The sequence below is a fragment of the Rattus norvegicus genome, chromosome 1 (genome assembly GCF_036323735.1).
Source record: "Rattus norvegicus strain BN/NHsdMcwi chromosome 1, GRCr8, whole genome shotgun sequence".
Classification (NCBI taxonomy): Eukaryota; Metazoa; Chordata; class Mammalia; order Rodentia; family Muridae; genus Rattus; species Rattus norvegicus.
Window position 1 is genome coordinate 166,169,452 of NC_086019.1, and position 24,233 is coordinate 166,193,684.

General features: G+C 40.7%; 1 protein-coding gene and 1 pseudogene across 8 annotated transcripts in view; one reads left to right on the forward strand and one right to left on the reverse strand.

Moving 5' to 3' along the window:
• Window positions 1-24,233, forward strand: part of Stim1 (stromal interaction molecule 1) — a 163,284-nt gene that overhangs the window by 102,002 nt on the left and 37,049 nt on the right. For all 8 annotated transcript variants that reach the window (XM_063267236.1, XM_063267232.1, XM_063267252.1 and 5 more), the window contains one exon: window positions 17,504-17,618. In XM_063267236.1, the coding sequence (XP_063123306.1) occupies window positions 17,504-17,618 (115 nt within the window). The remainder of the gene's footprint in view (window positions 1-17,503; window positions 17,619-24,233) is intronic.
• Window positions 976-16,039, reverse strand: LOC103691224 (ribosome biogenesis protein NSA2 homolog pseudogene; annotated as a pseudogene).

The following is a 24,233-nucleotide window of genomic DNA, read 5'->3' on the forward strand; positions in this document are numbered from 1 at the left end:
GGAAGATTTCAAGGATCACCTGGTAGCTAGGAGTGGTGAATCTAACACAAAGGAAAAAAACCCCTGTTTTAGGTATTAACTGTGTTTTGATTTGTCCTGTCAGGAGAACTTGCTAGCTAGCTCACAGGACCCCACTTCCCTTTAGATCTATTTTTTGTTTGTGCGTTTATGCAGATCTCTGCGCATGTCTCTATGTGTATGTCATGTTCAGTGTGAATCAAAAATATTAGGGAGAGTTGACTTCCAATTCTGCTTCAATTGAGGATTAATGACCCTCTCTGTTTTTGTTTTGTTCTCTCTTCACCTTCTCACTCTCTTCCTTCTCCAAATATTTAGTGTTTGTTCCAATATTTGGTGCTGAATATTGGGTATGCAAAAACCAGTAAAGCAGACACACTTTATTCTTGAAGATTTTATATATTGTTGGTGGGCAGGGTGGCACAGTCCCAGAACACCAGCATTTGGAAGGTTGAAATTGGCTACTTTCAGATACATAGTGAGCTCCAGGCCAAGTTTTGTGATAAGAGATTGAGGTTAGTGAGATGGATCAGCCAAGATTGATGACCTGAGTTTGATCCCTGGGAACCAACTTCTATATAAGCCTATGAACTCAACATGTTTTGGGACTAGAGAAGAAAATTAGCCATCTGAGAATGACAAAGGAAGACTACTCAAAAGAGACAGTGCTTCAGATAAACCTGGAAGGAGGAGGGGCAGTTATCTTGGGGAGAGGGCTGAGAAGTATGTATACCAGCTAGAGGACCAAGTGTGATGTCACTGAGGACTAGTGAGACGGTAGTCTTTCTTTTTTTTAATTGGGCAGAATTTTATTTTCCTTTACAACTTAATAAATTCTTCTTGATGTCTGCACATGGGGTAAGGCTGCTAGGTAGTTCAGAAAGATGGCAGCAATGGTGTTTTCCTGACAGTGTGTAGTCTTATGTAGTGAGTAGAATGACTTGTATGGTGCCACTGTCAAACAAGCAAAACTGCATTTATGCACCCATCGTTTTCAGGATTGTTGGTAACTTGAGCATACTTTCCCCAAATAACATTGTCTCCTTATGTCCCAAGGCCCAACTCGCTCACATTCACTTCAGTGACTGTCCCTTTGGTGATCACACCCAGGGTTGTATGTAATGGGGAGGAGGGACTCTTTTTCACACTGAGTATAGGCAGGCAAAAGGGAGCTATCAGCTCAGGGTGTGTGACATGGGCTTTTTTGAAACGTAGACCCATTGACCTAAAGAATCTTTTGTATTTAGATGGTTTTCTTGTAAAATCATCACCAACAAAGCAGACTTTAGTAACCATTCTCTTCCATACCTTCTTTTTTCTTTTTCCTGTTCAAATAATTTCAATACTTCTGTTTCTCCTTGGGCATAAACTTTGGGTAGAGGAACCTACCTTTTCTTTTCATTTCTGCTTAATCATGTTGGAAAGTTCTTGCTTTCACCGCCCCTCTCTGTCCAGCAGATAGGCAGGGACTGCTCTCTGTGGGGTCTTCTCATCATCCTTCTGCTTGGTGTTTCTCTTTTCATGCGTCTTAATGGTCTTTTTCATTTGTATTTTCTCAGCGTGGTGCTGTTATGATTTATCTTTTTTTTTTTTTTTTTTTTTTTGCCTTTGAACATTCATGGACCTCTCAACCTCCTTTCCTTGTCTTTCTCTCATGGTAGTCCAAATGATATCCATATCATTTGCGGTGCAATTCAGTATATTCTATGACTTCCTGGGTTCCAAAAACTTCTTAATTTCTGGGTGTCACTGGCCTACGAGCATGGTTTGCTCAGGCCAGAATGCAAAAGGGTAGTTTTTTAAGTAGCGAGTCAGTAGTCTTAATTGGCACATTGAATGGGATAGGGAGATAAGGTGGGCGATGAGGTCAGAAAGGCAGGCCTTAGGCAAACTACACCACACTAGAGAACTTAGAATTTTGTCTTCAGAGTGATGACCACTCAGTAGAGCTGGCTCTACTTTGAGGTATGTTAGGAGCAGGCTCTGGAGAGGAGACAAAATTGAAACTTAGGTTTTAAAGATGAACTGGAGCTTACTAGGCAAAAGAAGAGTATTTGAGAAAAAGGAAATTTGATGAGTCTTAAAGGTAGGAAACCAAAACCATGGCCCATTTGGGAAACATGATCAGGGAGGTATCTACAGAAGCTCCTTCACCACTCAGGGACATCAATAGTAGACATCTCCAATGAGTGGTAGGAGGCTCAAAAAAGATACGTGGATATAAAGTATCCTTTGTAAATCAGAGTCATGCACACAGTACAGTAGTCTGTTGCCTAGTTTCTGTGCATTTCTTTTAGTGCCCAATAGCCATAGGCCTTCCATATGTAGGTCCACATGGTCATGCACCTCAGATTTGCTATGTGAACAAGGACAACTTCTGATCCTACCACTGGTACCTCCCAAGGGCTGGGATAAGAGGTGTGTGCCTTTACTTGGTACAACATGGTATTATGGTTTGCATATAAAGTATTCCAAAATGTTCATGTATAGAAGGCTTAGTTTTTAGGTAGTGGCACTACTGAGAAGGGGTTAGATCATGAGGGGAGCTTACGTCATCAATAGGCTTAACTTCCATTAATAGCTGACTGGAAAGGAGAAGTTCACCTAGAGGAAGGAAATCAGTTAGAGGCCTGCCTTTGAAGGTTATACTTTGTCTCTAAGACCTGCCTTCTCTTGCTCTATTTCCCAACCACCTGTGGAGAGTAGCTTTTCTTCCTCATGTCTTTCTACCATGATGTTTCTACCTTACTCAACACATAAAAGCAATGGATCCAATTGACTATAGATCAAAACCCCTGAAACCAAGAGCCAAAATAAACCTTTTGCCCCTTAGGTTTTCTCAAGTAATGTCACAGTAATGGGAAGGTGTTAGCATACACGATTTCCTCTAGTATTTGAACATAGTTATAATGACTCTTCTGGTATTATTTCTATTAAATTTGACATCTAGGCACCCTTAAAGGAGTTCTGCTGCTTGCCTTCCTTCTGTTGTGTGGTCCTACTTTTCATACAACTTGCAGGTCTTTTTGAAAGGACATGTGGTGGCACCTTCAGGTATTATGCCAACTTCTGTGGGAAGTTTGCTTGTTTTTACTTGTTTAGTGACTGGCTAGATTATTTGATAGTCTTCCTTTACATTCTCTTTGATTGCATTCCATAGAAAGTACAGTCTTACACATGTACACAGTCATTATACGATGATAATGGTTCTGGCAGAGCTGTCTTTGCCATCTCTTTTCCTGCTCCATCCAGTTTTGAAGCTCCATCAGTTGTGATATTATTCCTCTCCTATTTTCACCAGTGCCTTGGGGCACAAATTACTTAGCTTGAACCTGTCATATTAGATCTCCTTTGAAGGGATGATTTCCTGAGCTGTGTACTTATGCTGGGGAGTTCTTACCAGCTACTTTTTACCCAGTTCTCTGTAGCAAAATCTCTGGTCTCTAATTTGCCATGTTCAAATAGGCTTTATTTCCCTAGTTTTATCTATGTGAGTTTAACAGTGATATAAAATATTAAATGAATAATTCCATAAATAAGCAAGTCTTAAGCATTTATTATGTGTATATTGGTGTTGGGGATTGAACCCAGAGCCTTGGACATGAAGGAAGGTATCCTACCACTTAGCCATGTCCCTGGCCCCTGTAAATTTTAAGTTATGAACTATCCTGTGTAGAATGTTGAAATCAAATGTTTTGAGCAACCCTGGATGTGAATCATCTCTTGTTCCGAGTATCCTTGCTCTGTATGATAGCCACCTGTTAGTCCCTGTCGGGACTGTCAGATGCATGGAGTGATACTGCAGTGCTGTGTTCAAGTAACCCTTGTTTACTTAATGGAAGTGGAACAAGTAGCAGTGCTGGCAAATTGGACATGCCAAAGAAAAACAATAAAGTGTTTTAAGAGAAAAGGTGAAAGTTTCGGTTAATGAGAAAAGAAAAAAAAAGTATGGTAAAGTTGTTCAGCAGTAAAAAAAAAAATTAACCTATCTATGAAAGTGTAAAGAGAATTTTGTTATATTTCAAATTGCAAAAATTATGATCACAATATCATCATCCTAATATGGAGAAAACATATCATTGGTATATTTGTATGAGAAAACATACTCCACAGGGTTTGGTACTGTCCACCATTTAACATTGTGTGTGTGTGTGTGTCTGTGTGTGTGTGTGTGTGTGTGTCTGTGTGTGTGTGTGTCTGTGTATCTGTGTGTGTGTGTCTGTGTATCTGTGTGTGTGTGTCTGTGTGTGTCTGTGTGTGTGTCTGTGTGTGTGTGTGTCTGTGTGTGTGTGTCTGTGTGTGTGTGTGTCTGTGTGTGTGTGTGTGTCTGTGTAGGTGTGGGATGGAAATGGAATGCATTCTCTGTAGAGAAGGGGGACTGCTTCAGCGAAACCATCTATCTCTCCAGATGCCTTTTGCCACAACTAAAACTGTCTCCATGGTATCTGTAGTCTTGAACTTACAGGGATTTGAAGTCTGATTTCCCTCCAGGCCATGCCTTTGAGCTAAGGTTCTAGACTGTCTTTAAATAATACCCTCCCTTTAGGAGTTGAGTACTTAGCAGATAGGCATCAGTAGCTTTAGGTCTCCATGGTTTGTCTGTCCCAAGGTGTGATTGTTATCTTATTAGTTATAGAACTCATGGTTGGAAGTCCAGGATCCCCAGTGGTGCTGCTGCATCTGGTCAGTATGAGGGCCGAGCAGAAGGTGACAGGCATACCTGCTGACCACAGAACTTGACACTAGCCACAGGGAGCTGTTAGCAAGATGTAGAATGTTAGTGTCCTGTCTTCCAGGATATAGCTAGACATCTAGGGGGAAAGTAACTCTGTGTACTTACCTACACTATTCTGGAACAGAATTCTATCTCTGTGGGCCGAGTCAGTTAGTAACAGGGTCAAAGACTGCTACATTTTTGCCTTTTTATCAAATTTTGGTGGATTTTCTTGAGCATATGTGTTTCTTTATTTGTTATATGCCCTTAGAGGTGTTGAAAAATATCTTCCTTAGTTTTTTCCTTTTATTGAAAAAATACTTTTTCACATATAATATATCCTGATTATGGTCTCCCCTCCCTCTGCTCCTCTCAGTTACTGCCCACCTCCCCTCCCATATGGGTCCACTCACTTCCTATTTCTCATTAGAAAACAAACAAGCTTCTATGGGATAATAATACAATGTAACACGATACAATAAAATATAATAATATAAAACAAAACCTAACACACTGGAATTGAACAAAACAAAAAGAAAGAAAGAGCCCAAGAGGAGGCACAAGAAACAGACACCCACTCATTTGCACATTTAGTAATCCCATAAAAATGGCAAACTGAACCATAATACATACACAAAGGACTTACAGGGTAAAAAGAGAGAAAGAAAAATATATAAATAAAAATTTTTTAAAAAATTAGTTAAAATTAAAACAAAATAGAAAAAAGAAAGAGCCCTGATACATTACTAGACAAGGAGCCTCCAAAGACACTGCTGAGTTTGTTTTAATTCTTCTTCTGTTGTCCGTCCACTCCTGGCCATGCAGCTAACCTTAGAGATACTGTAGTGGAGCAGAGCCTGAAGGAGGCCATCCAGAGACTGCCCCACCTGGGGATCCATCCTATCTGCTGACACAAAATCCAGACACTATTGCTGATACCAAAAAGTGCTTACTGCAGGAGCCCAGTATAGCTGTTTCCTGAGAGGCTCTGCCAGAGCCAGACCAATACAGATGCGGATGTACACAGCCAAACATTGGACTGAGCACTGAGACCCCAATGGGGACGTTAGGCCAAGGACTGAAGGAGCTGAAGGGGTTTGCAACCTCATAGGAAGAGCAACAATATCAGCCAACCAGACTCCCCCTCAATGCTCCAAGAGACTACCAACCATAGAGTACACAGTGGGTACATATGGCTCCAGCTGGATATGTAGCAGAGGATGGCCTTATCTGGTATCACTGGGAGGGGAGCTCCTTGGTCCTGTGGAGGCTTGATGACTCAGGATAGGGGAAAGCTAGGCTGCTGAGGCAGGAATGGGTTGGCAGGTTGGGGAACACTCTCATAGGCAGGGGGAGGTAGGAGGGGATAGGGGGCTTGTGGAGGGAAAACTGGGAAGGGGGATAACATTTGAAGTGTAAATAAATGAAATAACCAAAAAATTTTTTTTCTCCATTGAGACTTCCTTGGAGGAGACTAAATTTTCATTTGCAAGCAGCTATCTACTGGAGATAGCTTCTGGGTGAGGGATGGAGGTGTGTGTCTACTTCTCTTTCAGCTTTAGGACCCTCCTGGTGCAGATCCACACAGGCCCTGTGCATTCTGCCTCAGTGTCTGTGAGTTCATATATATGTGCACAATGTTGATTTAGAGGTCTTGTTTCTTGGTGTCCTCCATCTCCTCTGGCTCTTACACTGTTTTTGTCCACTCTTCCATGGAGTTCCCTGAGCCCTGAGGGGAGGGATTTAATGGAGACATCCCATCTAAGGCTGAGCATTTCAAGGTCTTTAACTTGCTCCATAAAGTCCGGCTGTGGTCTCTGTATTTATTCCTGTCTACAGTAGGAGGAAGCTTCTCTGAAGATGGCTGAGTATAGCAGAATATCATTAGGAGTCATTTTATTGCTTTTCCTCCCGCTAAGAACAGCAGTATATGTTTTTGTTCTAGGTCTCTGGACTCTGCTCTCTAGTCTCAGGTTCTTAGTCACTCAAGCAGTGTCAGGTATAGATTCATCTCATGGAGAGGGCCTAAGTCAAATCAGACATCGATTGGTTACTCGCCAAGCTTTGTACCACCACTGCCCTAGCATATATTATAAGCAGATCAGCATTGTAGATTGAAGTGTTCGTGTCTGGATTTGTATTCATATTTGTTTTTTGGTAGCCTGCAGAGTACCTTCCTATACCAAGGACACTAGAAAGTAGAGCTAAAGGCCCTATTCAGGCACCAGCTCAACTTCTCCATGTTCAATGAGTTGTTTAAGTGTTGTCTTTAGCAGCCGGGCCTTGGTGTCAGTTTGTGGAGAGATAGTCTTTACAACAGACTGTATTGTTTGGGGATTTCCATGGGATCACTTTGGCCAAGAACTCAATTAGATGTAATCCAACCCCAATAAAGAAAGCTTTATTTTGTGATAAGATATGTCTAGTTGGAGCTCTGTCTCTCCCATTATTTAGTGAATTTATTTAGATCACCTTCCTTCATATATGTGTATACTTTAGGAAGCTTTTACTATACTAGGTTTCCATACTGCCCCTCAAAGAGCCTTTATTCCAGCTGTCTCTCCACGTACACCCTCCTTTGTTCTCTCCCACCTCCTCCTCCCATTTGATCCTCTCTCCACACTTGATCCTCCCATTCCAGCCCCCATCCATCCATCATAACTACTTATTCTATTTCTCTTTCCTAATGAGATTTATCTGTTCTCCCCTAGTCTCTTATCCTATATCTAGTCTCTGAGATTCTGTGGATTGTAGTTTGGTTATCATTGACTCAACAGCTAATATCCTTGTATAAGTAAGTACATAACATGTTTGTCTTTCTGAGTCTGGGAGACTTCACTCAGAATAATTTTTTTCTAGTTCCATCCATTTACTTTTGAGGTTTATAATTTCATTCTATGTTTGAGTAAACTCTATTGTGTAAATGTACCCCATTTTAAAAACATCTGTTTTTTTGTTGAGGTATGTGTAGGTTGTTTTTAATTTCTGGCACTATGAATAGTGCAACAAGAACATGTTTGAATAGGTGTCTCTGTGCTAGAGTGAAGCATCCTTTGGGTATATGCCCAAGATGGGTATAGCTGGATCTTGAGGTAGATTGGTTCCCATCCTCCTAAGGACCCATCACACTTATTTCTGTTGCAGCTACCCCATACAGTTTACCCACCAACAGTGGATGAGGATTCCCCATCACATCCTCGCTAGTATGAGCTACCACTTGTTTTGTTGATTGTAGCCATTTTGACAGATGTAGTTTTGATTTGCATTTCCCTGATGTCTAAGGATGTTGAGTGTTTAAGTGTTTATCAGCCATTTGCGTTTCCCTTTTTTAGAGTTCTCTCTTTAAATCTGCAAACCATATTTTAATTGGGTTGTTTGTTTTCTTGATATATAGTTTCTTAAATTCTTTATATATTTTGGATATTAGCCCTCTATTGGAAGTGTAGTTGGTAAAAATCTTTTCCAGTTATGTTGGCTGCCACTTTGTCTGAACTATTGTGAAGCTTCTCAGTATCAGGAAGTCCCATTTATTAATTGTGGATCGTAATGCTTGTGTTAACATGTTCTGTTTAGAAAGTCTTTTCCTGGGCCTGTGAGTTCAAGGCTATTCCCCACTTTCTCTTCTATCAAGTTCAGTGTATCTGGTTTTATGTTGAGGTCTTTGATTGATACGGAGTTGAGTTTTGTGTAGGGTGATAAATATTAATCAATTTGCATTCTATATGTAGATGTCCAGCTTGATTGACAGGCACCATTTGTTGAAGATGGCATCTTTTTTCCAGAGTGAATTTCTAGCTTTATCAAAAATCAGGTGACCATAGCTGTGTAGACTTATGTCTGGGTCTTCATTCCCATTCTCTTGTTCAGTGTATCACTTTCTGTGTCAGTACCCGGTGGGTTTGTTACTATAGCTCTGTAGTCCAACTTGACATTAGGGATCAGATGCTTCCAGCAGTTCTTGTATTATGCAGGATTGTTTCAGCTATCCTTGGTTTTTCCATAGGAAGCTGAAGATTGTCCTATCAAGATCTGTGAAGGATTGTCCTGGAATATTGATGGATATTGCATTGAATCTGTAGATTCCTTTTGGTAGGATGGCCATTTTTACTATATTAATTATATTAATCCACGAGCATGGGAGATCTCACTATTTTCTGATATCTTCTTTAGTTTCTTTGTTCAGTATCTTAATTTTTTTTGTATACAAGCAATATTACTTTCTTGGTTAGAGTTTTCCCAAAATATTTTATATTATTTGAGTCTATCTCCTGATTTCTTTCTCAGTCTTTTGTTACTTGTATATAGGAAGCTACTGAATTATGTGAGTTAATTTTTTTGTATTCATTTTCTTTGCTGAAAGAGTTTTATCAGCTATAGGAGTTTCTTGGTGGAATTTTTAGGGTTATTTATTCAGACTCTCATATCATCTGCAAATAAAGATTCTTTGCTTCTTCCTTTCCACTTTGTACTCCCTTGATCTCCTTCAGCTATCTTACTACTCTAGCTAAGACTTCAGGACTCCATTGAATAGGAATGACGAGTGTGTATTTATTGTTCCTGATTTTGGTGGAGTTTCTCTCCACTTAATTTGATGTTGTTGTTGTTGTTTTGTTTTTTTGTGGACCTCTATTTTCCAGTTATTGGATTGGGGCTTTTTTTTCTTTTTTCTTTTTTCTTTTTTTTTCGGAGCTGAGGACTGAACCCAGGGCCTTTTGCTTGCTAGGCAAGTGCTCTACCACTGAGCTAAATCCCCAATCCCTTTTTTTAATCTTTATTAACTTGAGTATTTCTTATTTACATTTCGATTATTATTTCCCTTCCCGGTTTCCGGTCCAACATACCCCTAACTCCTCCCCCTCCTTTTCTACATGGGCTTCCCCTCCCCATCCTCCCCCCATTGCCACCCTCCCCCCAACAGTCTAGTTCACTGGGGGTTCAGTCTTAGCAGGACCCAGGGCTTCCCCTTCCACTGGTGCTCTTACTAGGATATTCATTGCTACCTATGAGGTCAGAGCCCAGGGTCAGTCCATGTATAGTCTTTAGGTAGTGGCTTAGTCCCTGGAAGCTCTGGTTGCTTGGCATTGTTGTACATATGGGGTCTCGAGCCCCTTCAAGCTCTTCCAGACCTTTCTCTGATTCCTTCAACGGGGACCTATTCTCAGTTCAGTGGTTTGCTGCTGGCATTCGCCTATGTATTTGCTGTATTCTGGCTGTGTCTCTCAGGAGAGATCTACATCCGGTTCCTGTCGGCCTGCACTTCTTTGCTTCATCCATCTTTTTGATGTTGTGTTACAGACTTGCTTTAGACTGCATTTATTAGGTTTAGGTATGTCCTCATGTTTCCTTAATCTCTCCTGTACTTTTATCATGAAGGGATGTTGGATTTTGCCAAAAGCCTTTTCTGAATGTAATGAGAATATCATGTGGTTTCTGTCCTTGTGTTTGTTTATGTAACGGATTCCATTTATTAATTTAAGTATGTTGAACCATCCCCGCATCTGTGGGATAAACTATAATCATGGTGGATGACCTTTTTGATATGTTCTTGGATTTGGTTTACAAGTATTTCATTGAGAATTTTTGTACCTGTGCTCATAAGGGAAATTGGTCTGTAATTCTCTTTTTTTGTTGGATCTTGATGTGGTTTAAATATTAGGGTAACTATGGCCCCACAAAATGGATTAGGCAGTGCCCCTTCTGTTTCTCTTTTGTGGAATAATCTGGGGAGTGTTGGTAATAGCTCTTCTTTGAAAGTCTGGTAGAATTCTGTAGTAAAACCATCTAGCCCTGGCTTTTTTTGTTTGAGAGACTTTTAGTGACTGCTTCCATTTCATAGGGGTTATACATCAGTTTTAATTGCTTATCTGGTCTTGATTTAACTTTGGAAGAGGTATGTATCAAGGATATTATCCATTTCTTTTAGTTTTTCCAATCTGGAAAGTTGGAAACAAGTTTTTAAAGCATGTCCTTATGATTCCCTGAGTTTTCTCAATATTTGTTCTTAAATCCCCCTTTTTTATTTTTAGTTAATTTTAATATTTTTCTCTGTCTTTTAGTTAATTTGGATAAGGATTTGTTAACCTTACTGATGTTATCGAAGAACCAATTCTTTGTTTCACTGATTCTTTGTATTTTTGTTTGTTGTTTCTATTTATTGATTTCAGCTCTGAGTTTGATTACTTCTTGCTGTCTACTTTTGGATGTCACTTTGTTGTTGTTGTTGTTGTTGTTGTTGTTGTTGTTGAGCTTTCGGGTTGTTGTTAAGTTACTAGTGAGATCTCTTCCTTTTTTTAAAAAATGTGGGTACTTAGTGCTATGAACTTGCTCCTCTAAGTGAGGTGGAAGTCTGCAATTAGCCTAACTGCCCTCCTGGCTTGAGTGGCCTGTGGGTTCCCGGAGAATCTCTTCCTCAGTTTTACTGGAGACTTTGTCCACATAGCTTCTTATGGTGTCAAGCTACAAGAGCCTTCTGTCCCAGCAGTTTTTATAAATATCCTTTCTTTCATCCAGGTATTAGCCAGACTGACACAGTTTAGCTTGGAGATTGGGTGTGTTCATGGTGGTGTGGGTATAGACTGCAGATATCCTCCCTGCTGCATTCTGTCTGTGTCGTGTATTCATTCTATGTAGATATGGCATCATTGACCCCAATTAAGAAGAGGTTCTTGTCTCTCCAAGGAAATTCTTTCTAATTAGTGATCTATTTCTGTCCTATCATAAAACAAAGGTCACTAACTGGTAGTCCTTGACTGTTTTGGATACTTCGGTTCTAATAGTTTGCAAGACTGGAGATGTTAGAGTAACCCTGACTGCTGTTCTGTTCTGATGCCTGGAAAGCTTCAACCTTAGATAAAGCTTTAGGATTTGACCTGGGTCATGTATTCATCAGCCGCATGTATTCTCTACTTTCACTTGTACTGGTGTTGGAAATAAAGGGAAAAGAAAAAGGTGTTGTTACTGCTTTGGAAGAAGTTTCCTTGTGGCAGAGAGCTGGGAAACAGTTGAGGATTCTGTATTAAGTGACCAGTGTAAGTCACAGAAGAAGGAGAAGGAGGGAGGAATAAGGAGGAAGGAAGAAGGGAGAAGGAAGAAGAAAGAAGAAAGGAGGAAAGACCTAACAGCTTTATCTATGATCAGGACCACTGATAAGTAACCTGGTCAGGAGGAGACGGGGAGTGTTTTAGATGAGAGAGTAACTTGTACAACTCATTGGACTGGTGACAAGGCTGGTACTTTCACAGACTAGGGGTTTGTTACCATCAGGAACAGGAGAAAGAAGCAGTTGATGCTACAATAAAGTCAGGGCTCAGACCATAGAAGGTTGTGGAAAAGGCTATTTTCAATTTAAGGTGGAGTTAGGGATTGCAAAGAATCCTAGTGCAGAACAGAAAGAGCCTTTGACGTTAGGGGATTGTTGCCCCGACTTCCTTCCTTTGGGATCTTTTGGCATATTGGCTTCTGTTAGCAGGCACTGAGGCATGTATCTCTCTTCTCCGTTCTCTACAGGACTCTCTTAGAACTGAGGGATCTGCATCATTATAATATTGTTTCCCAGGATGGCACATACTTAGTTATATTATCCTTAACCCTTCCCCCCAACACACACACTTTGTTTGAGATACTATTCTAAGCTGTTGTCATAAATTGACTCATTTATAAGTAAGTGATATATGTATGAAGGCATTATTGTTACCTACATTTATAGATGGTGTGCATGATACACTGAAAGTAAGTGATAAACCTACAATTCAAACTGAAGCAACTAGCTTTGGAAGCAAGGTCTAATTTGAATTCCAGCCAGTTTAAGTCTCTTAATAGCTAAGACATGTGTCCAGCATTCTGTGTGTTGTAGGGTAAACTTAAGTAAGAGACAGCCTTTCAGCTATTTAATAACTGGATGCTCTGCTCTATACCATGTCCTAAACTTGGAGATGGGTTTAGGGAGCTAAATTCATTAGTCAGTTAGGTATTCTAGGGAATTTACACTGTAAGTGAATAAAGAGATAAATATAGTCTCTATTTTTGAGTTTCTTAGGGAAAGTAGGAAGGAGCTAATTAAATAGTAATTATAGTGTAGTAGGAGTACTGTCATAAATATGTACCCTGAGAACTAAGGGAACAAATAAATAAGGGCATTCAATTAACTTACCTACAAGTGTGGAAAAATACCCAGAGGCAGTGATTTTAACAGGCATAAAGTTTTAATAGGCATAAAGCATTTCATGTGGACCATGTTGTGGAAAGGCTTGGAGCTATAAAAGTGCATGATTTGCTTAAGAACTGGAAATGGCTTGATATTTCTAGAGAGGGATTAGTTGTTACTTTTTCTGGAAATAGCCAGAGAGCCAGAGATTAATTTTTCTAGTTTTTTTTTTGTAGGAACTCCTCAGTTTTTGTTTGTTCGTTTTGTTTTTTGAGATAGTGTCTCACTATGTAGTCCTGACTGTTCTGAAATTTGTTGACTAGTCTGACCTTGATCTCCCTGCCTCTGCCTCCTGAGTTCTGAGATTAAAGTATGAGCCACTACATCTGGTTTCTGTTCCACTTCTATAGTATAAAATAAGAAATGGATAATATATCAGTGAATTAGTAGGGCTGTATTCTGGTAAAGTTTTACATCCTGGGGCTGGGGTATGGCTTGGCTGTTAGTGACATGTTTGCCTTTAGGCATGCGCAAAGCCCTGGGTTTGATCCCCAGCACCACATGTACTGGGCGTGGTGGTGGTGAACACTGGTAATCCCAGCACTCTGAAGGTGGAATCAGAAATTCAAGATTGTTTTTGGCTAAATAATACATTTGAGGCATGCCTAGGATACATACTAAAACAAACAAACCCCAAATGAAAACCATATGTTCATAAAGACTGTAAACTGGATTTGACTTTTTATAGCATCCTGAGCCCTGGTCTGGCCGGGAGGGAGAGTATGAGGGAAATACTGGAAAATAAGTGTATAGGCCACATTTTCAAAGGCCCCAATGCAAGGCTGTTAGGCTATGAAACTAGGGCTTTACCTTGTAGGTTATAAGAAGTCATGGAATTTTAGAGGAGTTGGTCAAGTTAGACTTGTAGTTCATAAAGGTCAATGTAGTAGTTTGGTTTCGGTTTGTGACAGGGTCTTACATAGTCCAGGATGACCTCAAACTCCTGATCCTGATATCTCAAGTGCTGACATTATATTTGTCTACACTGTACCTCGCCTCATTCTAGTGTTTAAACTGGCAGAAGACTAAATGCATGAAGATGGGAAATGACTCTTCTCTCCTAACCTTTTAGCAGTAGCTGGTGAATACCACTCAGGACAGTCATTTCACCTCTGAAATGTGTCCTAGTACTCAGTATAAACAGCACCTGGAGCTACAGCAGCTAAAATGACAGTTCTTAAATGTGGTGACACACTTTTGTAATTCTAGTACTGAGGATGCTGAAACAGCTGGGTCACGTTTGTGGCTAGCCTTCACTACATAGCAAATCCCTGCATTGAAAAACAAACAACAAACTAGGCATGGTGGTGCATGCCTGTAATCTCAACACTTGGGAGGTGGAAGCCAGAAGATCAGAGTTCAAGGCTAGCCTCAAAATACAAATAACACAAACAGAACAGTTAATCAATGCCAGATGTTTTAAGATACAAAGAAGAGCTGAGAAATGTGGGGTTTTGATATTTTCAAGGAGAGGATTTTAGAGGTGCTGTTTGGTTTGGAAGGCATAGAAGACATAGTGAGGATCACTATGGATAGTGGGGGAAGGAGGAGTGGTACTAAGGGGTAGCTCTGGAGAGCTGCTCAGGTCCCTGCACCTGAAGGTGCACCAACCTTCTGGCTTTAAGTCGATGAGTTCTGTCCTCTGAGGAGGCTAGCAGGGACGGTGCTGGGGGATCTAGAGCTGTATTTTCCTCCTTCTCTGCTACCACCCACAGGACTTCACTACTGCTTGGGATTGTCTTTGTGCTACCTCATGGAAGATCACTTTTCTGAGCTCATAGAGCTAAATATACCTAGTGACAGCTGGCGCTTTGGCACTTAGGCGAGCTACTGAGCTGTCGTTCTAGCCAGTGCTACATTCCTCACGGTAAGACAAAACTTTTAGGGCACCTCCTTGGACCTTCTTGAGAGAGGAGCTCCTCGTTCTGAGCTTGAAACAGTAAATCCTTGTTTTGAGAGCCAAAAAGCAATCTGATTTTTGTTATTGCATTTTATTGCTTTTATTTTATTTTATTTTTCGGAGCTGAGGACGGAACCCAGGGCCTCTACCACTGAGCTAAATCCCCAACTCCGTTTTATTGCTTTTAAATATTGTTCTAGTTAAGACTTTAGCTATTTGCTGGCTATAGGACAATATTTAGAGTAAAATAAGGTTAATGCTTAAAATAAAATATAGTAGAAACTGGAGTTCTAGCTTAATATAACTTTCTTTTTAAATTTTATTTAATTTTATTTTTGTGTATTGGTGTTTCATCTGCATGTACATCTGTGTGAGTGCATTAGGTCTCCTGGACCTGAAGTTACAGACAGCTGTGAGCTGCCATCTAGATGCTGGGAATGGAATCTGGAACCTCTGAAAGAGCAGCCAGTGCTCTTAACTGCTGAGCCGTCTCTCCAGCTACTATAACATTCTTATCACAGTATTGTACTGTGTGCTTATCTCCTAGCACGCAACAGGCAAGGGTAGGAGGACTGTGTAAGTTTGAGATCAGCCTAGTCTGCATGTCCAGTTCTAGGCTATCAGGGGTATAGAATGAGACTCTTGTCTTGAAATAAAACAAAAAGAAGAAAGAAAAGGTAAAAATATTTTTTTTTTAAAAAAGGCAGACTCTCATGTAGCTCAGGATGGTCTCAGGCTTACTGTTGTCAAGGCTAACCTTGAATAACTGTTTCTCCTGCTTCTCCTTCCCAAGTACTGGGATTACTGGTGTGCATTACTACTCCTGGCTAAAGAAAAATTTCTTGTATGTTTTGTTTATACCTGGATAACTGGGATCTTCTGCCAGGGAACATGTGGTTTTGAAGGGAAGAGAGATACATATCAACTCTGTTAGGAATACATACACACTGGACCTATGGGCATAAAAGGGCATTTTTGGTCAAGATGTTTCTCTACTTATCTACTTTTGAGTTATGCTTTAAAGTTTAGAAATACTTTTGTGAATACCAGGAACCATTAAACTGTGTGGCTCTGTGGGGCCGAGGGTCTCGTGCCTGAGCAATGTGAGCTGCATAAGTGCTGCATAGCATGTGAGTGCCGGGGGCAGTAGCAAGGTAGACAGCGCATGTTCTTCGGGAGGGGAGCCGCTGTTTGGCCCGGCCATCTTGTTGCACAGGCGTGTGGACCCAGGAGTGGAGCAAAGAGGACAAGGCCGGGGTTGGGGATTTAGCTCAGTGGTAGAGCGCTTGCCTAGGAAGCGCAAGGCCCTGGGTTCGGTCCCCAGCTCCGGAAAAAAAGAACCAAAAAAAAAAAAAAAAAAAAAAGAGGACAAGGCCTGAGCCCTTCTTTAGCTCCTTAAGCACCAACTACTGAGTCTTCAGGTTCCCTTTCCACTTGCTGTTGGCAATTGATATTTTCCTCAGTTTAAGAAGAACATTCATTATCTGCCACATTTCAGGATGGTAGTTAAAGGAATACATTGTTTTAACTCCAGCTCCAAGGGGATCTGATGCCTCTGCTCTCTCATGAATACAAATACACACAAAGATATAAATTTAGATTACATTTGAAATAGAATAGTTTATGTAAAACTTCATTAGTTCCCTTTTTTCTTTCTTTTGCTTTATTTCTCTCTCTTTCTTTCCTTTTTCTTTCTTTCCTCTCCTATATTTTTACACCCCCCCCCAAAAAAAGAGTTCAGAGTCATCCTCAGGTACATACGAAGTTACAGGTTAGTCTGAACTATATGAGACTTTGTCCATACTAAACAAATAAACAAGCAAATAAACAATAAACCAACCAGACAAACTAAAGAATTGGAGCTACTGGGAGCATAGCTCAGTTGGTAAAGTGCCCACCACACAATTGTGAGAACCTGTGTTTTGATTCCTAGCACCCATATAAAATGTCGAGCATTGCAGCACATATCTGTGATGGCAGGGCTGGTGTGGTTAGACAGGTGAATGTCTAGGGCTTGCTGGCTAGTCAACCTAGCCAAATTGATAGTTTGCAGGTTCAGTAAGACCCTGCCTCAAAAGGTAAGGTTAATGTTGACCTGTGACTTTTGCAAATGCATATGTGTGCACAGGCATGCACAGACATACTGCACATTTCTTTTTTTTCCCTAACCCTAACCCTAACCCTAACCTCCCTAACCCTAACCCCCCTAGCCCTAACCCTAACCCCCTAACCCTAACCCCTAAACCCTAAACCCTAACCCTAGCCCTTACCCTATGCACATTTCTTTTAAACATTAACTTTTCATTTCCCTGTGGCTTGTTGAGTCCACTTTCACTCTTTCAATAATAATGATGATGATGATGATGATGGCTTGTTGAGTCCACTTTCACTCTTTCAGTGATGATGATGATGATGATGACGACGACGACGACGATAATCAGTATGAGAGAAGAATTCTAACATCTGTCTTTTTCATATGAAACATATAACAAAATGAAAAATTGTTTTCACCAGCAACTGAGAAATTCACATAGAAAGACACATGATTGGGGTTCATAAGTAGTGCATTGAAAATGTGTTATGTATAGCTGGAGACAAGTGACTTGTGGAGATCTTGGTGGGCTGGTTCACAAGTATCTTCTGTGACTTGTGTGCTTTTCCCTTACAGTTCCTAAGGGAAGACCTCAATTACCATGACCCTACAGTGAAACACAGCACCTTCCATGGTGAGGACAAGCTTATCAGCGTGGAGGACCTATGGAAGGCATGGAAGGCATCAGAAGGTAACAGGCAGCAGGGTTGTCGGTCCTAGTTGTCAGAGGTTTACAGAAGAGTGAGGATGAATAAATACTGGCCTTAAAAGGACATGAACAACAAAAACTGCTTGAAAAGAAGTGAGTTACTGAAATCATTCTATATAGTCATAGAATAAGACTGAGTTACAGTCATCATGCTGGAAAAGGGATTTGAAGTTGTCTTTCATTAGGATGTCTTGAATTCCAACCTATCAGCTTCTGTCCTCACACTATTCTCCGTAGAAATCTGCCAGCTCATCCTGTCATCCCCAGAGATAAGGAGCTTGCTGTTCTCTCGAGGCAGCCTGTTGTATACTTTCCGCCCAGTCCACCTCTTCTGAGTTCCAGATGACTCAAAGGTTGAGTGGCACCTCCACCAATCCTCCCAGCCTCTTTATGATTCAGATGTTCTTTTTGTAAACATTTTTATAATAACTTTCTTAGATCCTTGAGTTGGGCACAGAATCCTAAATGTGGTTTGATTTACATAGAGTTGAACTGCATTGGCAACTTCTGGGCTCTGGGCCCTGGGCATATATACTAACACTTCCTGATTAAATGCTAGTGCCCTCAGTGGTCATATTACTGACTCATGTTGAATTTATCAGTGAAAATTTTAGACCCTTCTGGTAATAAAGCTCCTAAACCATGACTATCTTGTTTCCACACTGGAGCATTTTATTCAGAATTCTGAGTGAAAGAGCATGTTTAGTTGTATGACACTTGACAGGAAAGAAAGTGACAGATCTTTAGCTTCCTCTGTTATCTCTGTGGCTAGAGCTTCCTTGGCTCTCAATGGGATTGGAAGCTTGTAGTTCAGTTGGTAAGTGGCTTGCTTCGATGAACAAAGCAAGCCCTGAAATTGCTTCCCAACACTGGGAAACCCAGCTGTGGTAGTACACATATGTAATCCCAGCTCTTGGGAAGTTTAAGATCATCTTCACTAAGTTCCAGAGCACCCTGGGGTCTGTGAGACCCGGTCTCTAAGACAGATGGGTAGGTAGACAGACAGACAGATATTGGAAACATTGTTACCCCCAAGGTCTTAGAGAGGAGATATGTCTAGTTTACTTTCTCTTGCTGTGACCAAAATCAAGTCTGGGAGGAAAGGGCTTACAGCTTATAGTCCATCATCAGGAGATGCCAAGGCAGAATGGAGGAGGCAGGATCTAAAGCAGAGACTAAAGGAATGCTGCTTACTGCTTGCCTTTCATGGCTTGTTCAGTTCCTTTCTTTTCCCACTCAGGACCTCCTGCCTTGGAGGGCATCATTCCAGTGGCCTGTGCCCTCCCACATCAATCATTCCTTTAAAAATGCCCCAGAAGCTTACCTACAGGCTGATGTTATGAAGACATTTTTTTCAATTGAGGTTCCTTTTTCTAAGACGATCCTAGCTGTGTCAAGTTGAGAAAAAAACAAACAAAACAAACACCTGACCCATATAAGGTGTTAAGAAAGGTTAAACATGAGTTATCCAGGGCTTCAGAATTTTGAGAGTGTCTCCTTATTTTGCCCATGTTGGCCTCAGACTCTCTTGGATCTTAGCCTTGTAAGCAGCTGGGATTATAGGCACCTGCCATGCTTCTAATTTTCCTTGTTCTTAGATGAGGAAACTTAGGACTTGGCTTAATTGTGTGTTTGTTGTCAAGCATTTAAGAGAGCCAGGACTAGATGTAGATCTTTTGATCCTTGTCGATCAGTGCATTTCCGTGTCATCTGATGGCAGCAACGGTACTTTTAGTAGAATGAGGCTGTTTCTATTTTTATTCAGAGTCTTACCTGTGACTATAGAATTTAATCTGAAAGGGAACATGCATATGTAGGTAGAGAGCTTTAGATTCATTAGGGAACATGCATATGTAGGTAGAGAGCTTTAGATTCATTAGGGAACATGCATATGTAGGTAGAGAGCTTTAGATTCATTAGGGAACATGCATATGTAGGTAGAGAGCATTGGATTCATTAGGGAACATGTATATGTAGGTAGAGAGCTTTAGATTCATTAGATTCGCAGCAGCAGAAAATGGAGCAGCTGCTGCCACTGAACTGTTTCATCAGTTTAGAAGAAGCATGTAGGAGAAAACTTTCTGGGACTCTTGAGAAGTTTACACACTCATGCACACACACACACAGACACAGACACAGACAAATACACACACACACACACACACACACACACACACACACACACACACACACACACAGGCAGGGATCGAGGACTGACACCTAGTACGAGAGAACAGCCCAGGCCATTTTCTGGTCAGAACTTTATTTCTGGACTTAGCAACTATTTGGAACCCTTCCAATGTATTTCAAATTACTGGACCATGGAAGACAGTGGAGTATGTTTTTTGGAAAGGGCTGAGACTCATTTGCCCTTAGCAGTAAACATTCGAACACACAGCAGTGTGCCTCACTGCTGAGAAGTCATATATATGTCCCTTTGCAGAACTGGTTTACTGGTGGGTTCATAGACCAAAAGTAAGAGCCTTCTTGTGTGCAATAATTTGCCTCGTTATTTAGGGAAAGGCTCCTATTCTCTCTAGGGTGAGTTTCCAGAACTACCAAAGGCGTGTAGTATTCTGGCATTAATTCAAACTGGCTGGCTTGAATGCAGCTAACTGGTGTGGATATCAGCTTTAGTCATTTATGTTCAGAACATTAGCAGGCTAATGTCACGCCTTTTTGTGTGATTAGTGTTGTTATTAACATTCTCTGACTAATGTTGGAAACCAGTGTTTGTTTTTTCTTGTTTTTTCCCTCTCTGTCTCTCTCTGTGTGTCTCTGTCTCTCTGTCCCTCTCTCTCTCTCTCTCTCTCTCTCTCTCTCTCTCTGTCTCTCTCTGTCTATCTCTGTGTGTGTGTCTCTGTCTCTGTCTCTGTCTCTCTGTCCCCCTCCCTCTCTGTCTCTCTCTCTGTCTCTCTCCCTCCCTCCTTCCTTTCTCTCTCCCACTCTTCCTGTGTTATTTAGATCTTAGCAGGAAAGGCTGCTCACCTCTTCATTAACCAGCTCTAGGTTTTAATAATAAAGCCAACAGCAACTCAGAAGCTACTCTGACATGTGTGTACTACGTCACACATGCTAAGCACTGTTCTAAGTGTTTTCCTTATGTTATTTCATTTCTCACAATAACCTTATATGTATAGTTACCATGGTTCCGAGTTATCTCCATTTTCAGATGTGGAAAACAAGGAAAGGAGATTGAGTGGAACAATGGAATATTATTCTGTCACCAACTATGTGTAGTTACTTAAGATACCACAGAGTAAGATCATGGTTCCTCACAGTGCTGCTCTCACTTCTGACTGAAGTTGGTTGTAGAGCTGGGTGTTCCCAGGCCATTTGCACTTTACCAACGAACGACCCCCACCTTCTCCTCTTCCTTCCTCTCCCCTTTCTATTAGTTGTTGCTACATTTTTGAAAGAAAAAGAAAATTTGTTTATTCCCTCCCTCTTTCCCTCTCTTGGGCCAGCACCTCAAGTAGCCAAGGCTAGCTTTGAACTCTTGATCCTCCTGCTTCTTTGTCTCCCAAACACTCCTCCTCCACAGCACCGTGCTGGAGCTCAAATCCAGGCCCTCACAAATGCCATGCTTGTTACCTACATTGAGCTATTCTCCAAAGCCCCTAGATAATTTTTCTTTCTGAAGATTGAATCAAAACTGTTGTCTATGTTGTGATCTGATATTTAGCACAGTCATTTTATGTCTTATTTTAAATATATACTAGAAAATAAAAGGACTTACTTCTATCCTCATATAATAGGGAAATTACACCCCTCTCTGATTCTTCCTCTCCGCTGTGTACATCTCCTGTGCTGCTGCCATAACTTGATTTTAGCAGCTTTTCCATGCGAGTTACTGAGGGCATATTGCTATGAATTACAAACATTTATAGTTTATTGTAGCCTATGTTTTGGCATGTATGAACATTGTAAAGCCACTGCCGAGTAAAGGCAGACTATGTTCATTACCTCATATCTCTCTTCCCCCTTGTAACTACTGAACTACCTTCTGACAAGTTCAGTTCATATTTTCTAGCATTTTATTTAAATTCAATTATATAATATATACCCTTTAAAATTTAGTCTCTTGCACTTAACATGATTATTTTGGCATTCATGTTTTACATGTACAAATAGCTCATATTTTTTATTCCTGAGTATTAATACATTTGAAGAGATACACTTTAATTTTTTTATCCATTTACCTCTTGTTAGACATTTGATCTACATATAGTTTCTGTATTCTAAATACAGCTGAAGTGACCATCTAAATATGAGTCACAAGTTCTCCTGTGTCTTAGGAAATACTAGGAGGGGAGTGACTGGATCATATGGCTGGTGTCAGAAGCTCTCAGGGTCAGATACTCCCGTCAGTAGTGGATGAGACGCCCAGCTCCCCCTCTCTTGGCAAATGTTAGTTGTCTAGTATCAGTCTCTCAAGCTTTAGTGTAGTGTAGTGGTGCCTTACTTTTGTGTTGGTCTATAGTTTGCTTAATAAGAAATGATACTGGGCATCTTTTCATGTACGTTGCCATTCATATATCTTCTTTGGTGGGTATCTTTCAAATCTTAGGCCTTTGTTTGTGTTAAGATAGCATCTTATAGTTCAGGCTTGCCTCAAACTGCCATATAGCCATGACTGGTTTTGAACTCCTGATCTTTGTTCCTTCACCTCCTGAGAAAGTGCTGGGATTCCAGGCATAAATCACCATGCCCCGTGACTGTGAAATAATCCTCCCCCCCCCCCTCTCTCTCTCTTTCTCTCTCCCCTCTCTCTCTACTAGCTTTTTAATATGAAGGCTAAAACTGATTTGAACCCTTTCTTCCTCAGTCATTCTTCACCCTATTCATTGAGTCAGTGTTTCTGTGCTGGCTTAAAAACTCACTATGTATTCCAAGCTGGCCCCAGAAATTTGTTGTTTCTGTCTTATGATTCTCTTGCCTCAGCTTCTCTAGTGCTAACATTCTGTTGAAACCTTTACTGTTTTATAAATATTTTTTCCTTTTTATGTCCTAACTTATTGTCTGTTCATGTACACAGTTCATTGGTACAAATTCGCTGGTGTAAAAAGGCCAATCAAGTCATTGACTGATGGTTTTAAATCTACCTGTCATTGTTTATGTTTCTGACTTCTTGGTTTATCATTTACCAAGAAAAGAACACACTTTGTTTGGAAGATTGTTTGGCTCTCAATTTCAGAAACTTTGTTGCCTTTGGTTTGCAGTAAAGTGTTCCATTCAGGCAGAGATTGCTTGGCAAGGGAAACTGCTTCCTTTGTGGTGACTGGAAAGCCAAGAAAGAGTGTATGATAATGTGATTGGGGCATTATTGATTATTGATTATTTTATTATCATTATTGATTATTTTATTTTCAAAGTACTGGGCATTGAACCCAGAGTGTGCTCTCCCATTGAGCTATATGTCCAGTCCTTGACTCGTGTTTTTAAATTTAAATACATTACTAGGTATGTATATTTCACACCTGTAAAGCCAGCACTAGGAAGACTGAGGCAGGAAAATTGACTTGAATTGGAAGCTGGCCTACATAGTGAGATCTTTTCTGTCTGTCTGTCTTTCTTTCTTTCTTTCTTTCTTTCTTTCTTTCTTTCTTTCTTTCTTTCTCTCTTTCCTCCTCCTCCTTCTCTTCCTCCTCCTCCTCCTCCTCCTCCTTCTTCTTCTTTTATAAAGAACTGCTGGGTATGGTAAGGTATACCTTTATTCCCAGCACTTAGGAGGCAAAGGCAGGCAAATCTCTGAGTTCAAGGCCAGTCTACAGAGTGAGTTTCAGGAAAGCCAAGACTATATAGAGAAACCATGTCTTGAAAAACCAAGAACAACAAAAAGTCACAACACTCAGGAGGCAGAGGCAGGAGATCTAGCCTGGTTTGTCTACATAGTGAGCTCCAGGAGGCCAAGACTCCATAGAGATACCCTGTCTCAAAAAGGAGAGTGGTCTCAAGTGCTAGTATGCTAGCCCCAGAATACATGAAACCCTAGGTTCTATTCTCAGCATGGACCATGTGAACCACATATAATGACACACTCCTGTAAGTCTAAGCACTTAGGAGATAGAGGCAGGAGAGTCAGGAGTTCAAAATTGTCCTTGGCTATGTAGAGAGTTGGAGGCCACTTTCGTCTACCTCAGATCCAACTTCAAACAAACATTCTCTTTAGCTATCTCCTTTCAGAATCTTTCCTGAGAACCACAGTCTAGATAATGTGTGCTGTGTCCCCATAGCCTCTTATGTTATCTCATTATAGCACTTAACATGTTAATTATAGTCTGTTACCCTGCCTGTTTCCTATCAGTTTGCTTGAAGTCAGCATCTTAGATGATCCCACGTTCTAACACTTAAGTACTGAAATCAGCCCAGATTAGGAAAGAAGTCAAAAGTCTGTCCTTGTCTCTACCATTGTCCCATCTTACAGTTTCATGTCCCAAAGCTACAAGGTTGTTATGCTGCTGTGCAGCCCCCGTCAGTGTTTCTCTAATCTGATTTTCTCTGCGCTCTGTTGTAGCTCTGTATGTGGTCTTTAGTTATATATCCTTATGGTGTTAATAGACCAGAGTTTTGCATAGTAACCTAGTAAGAGTGAGC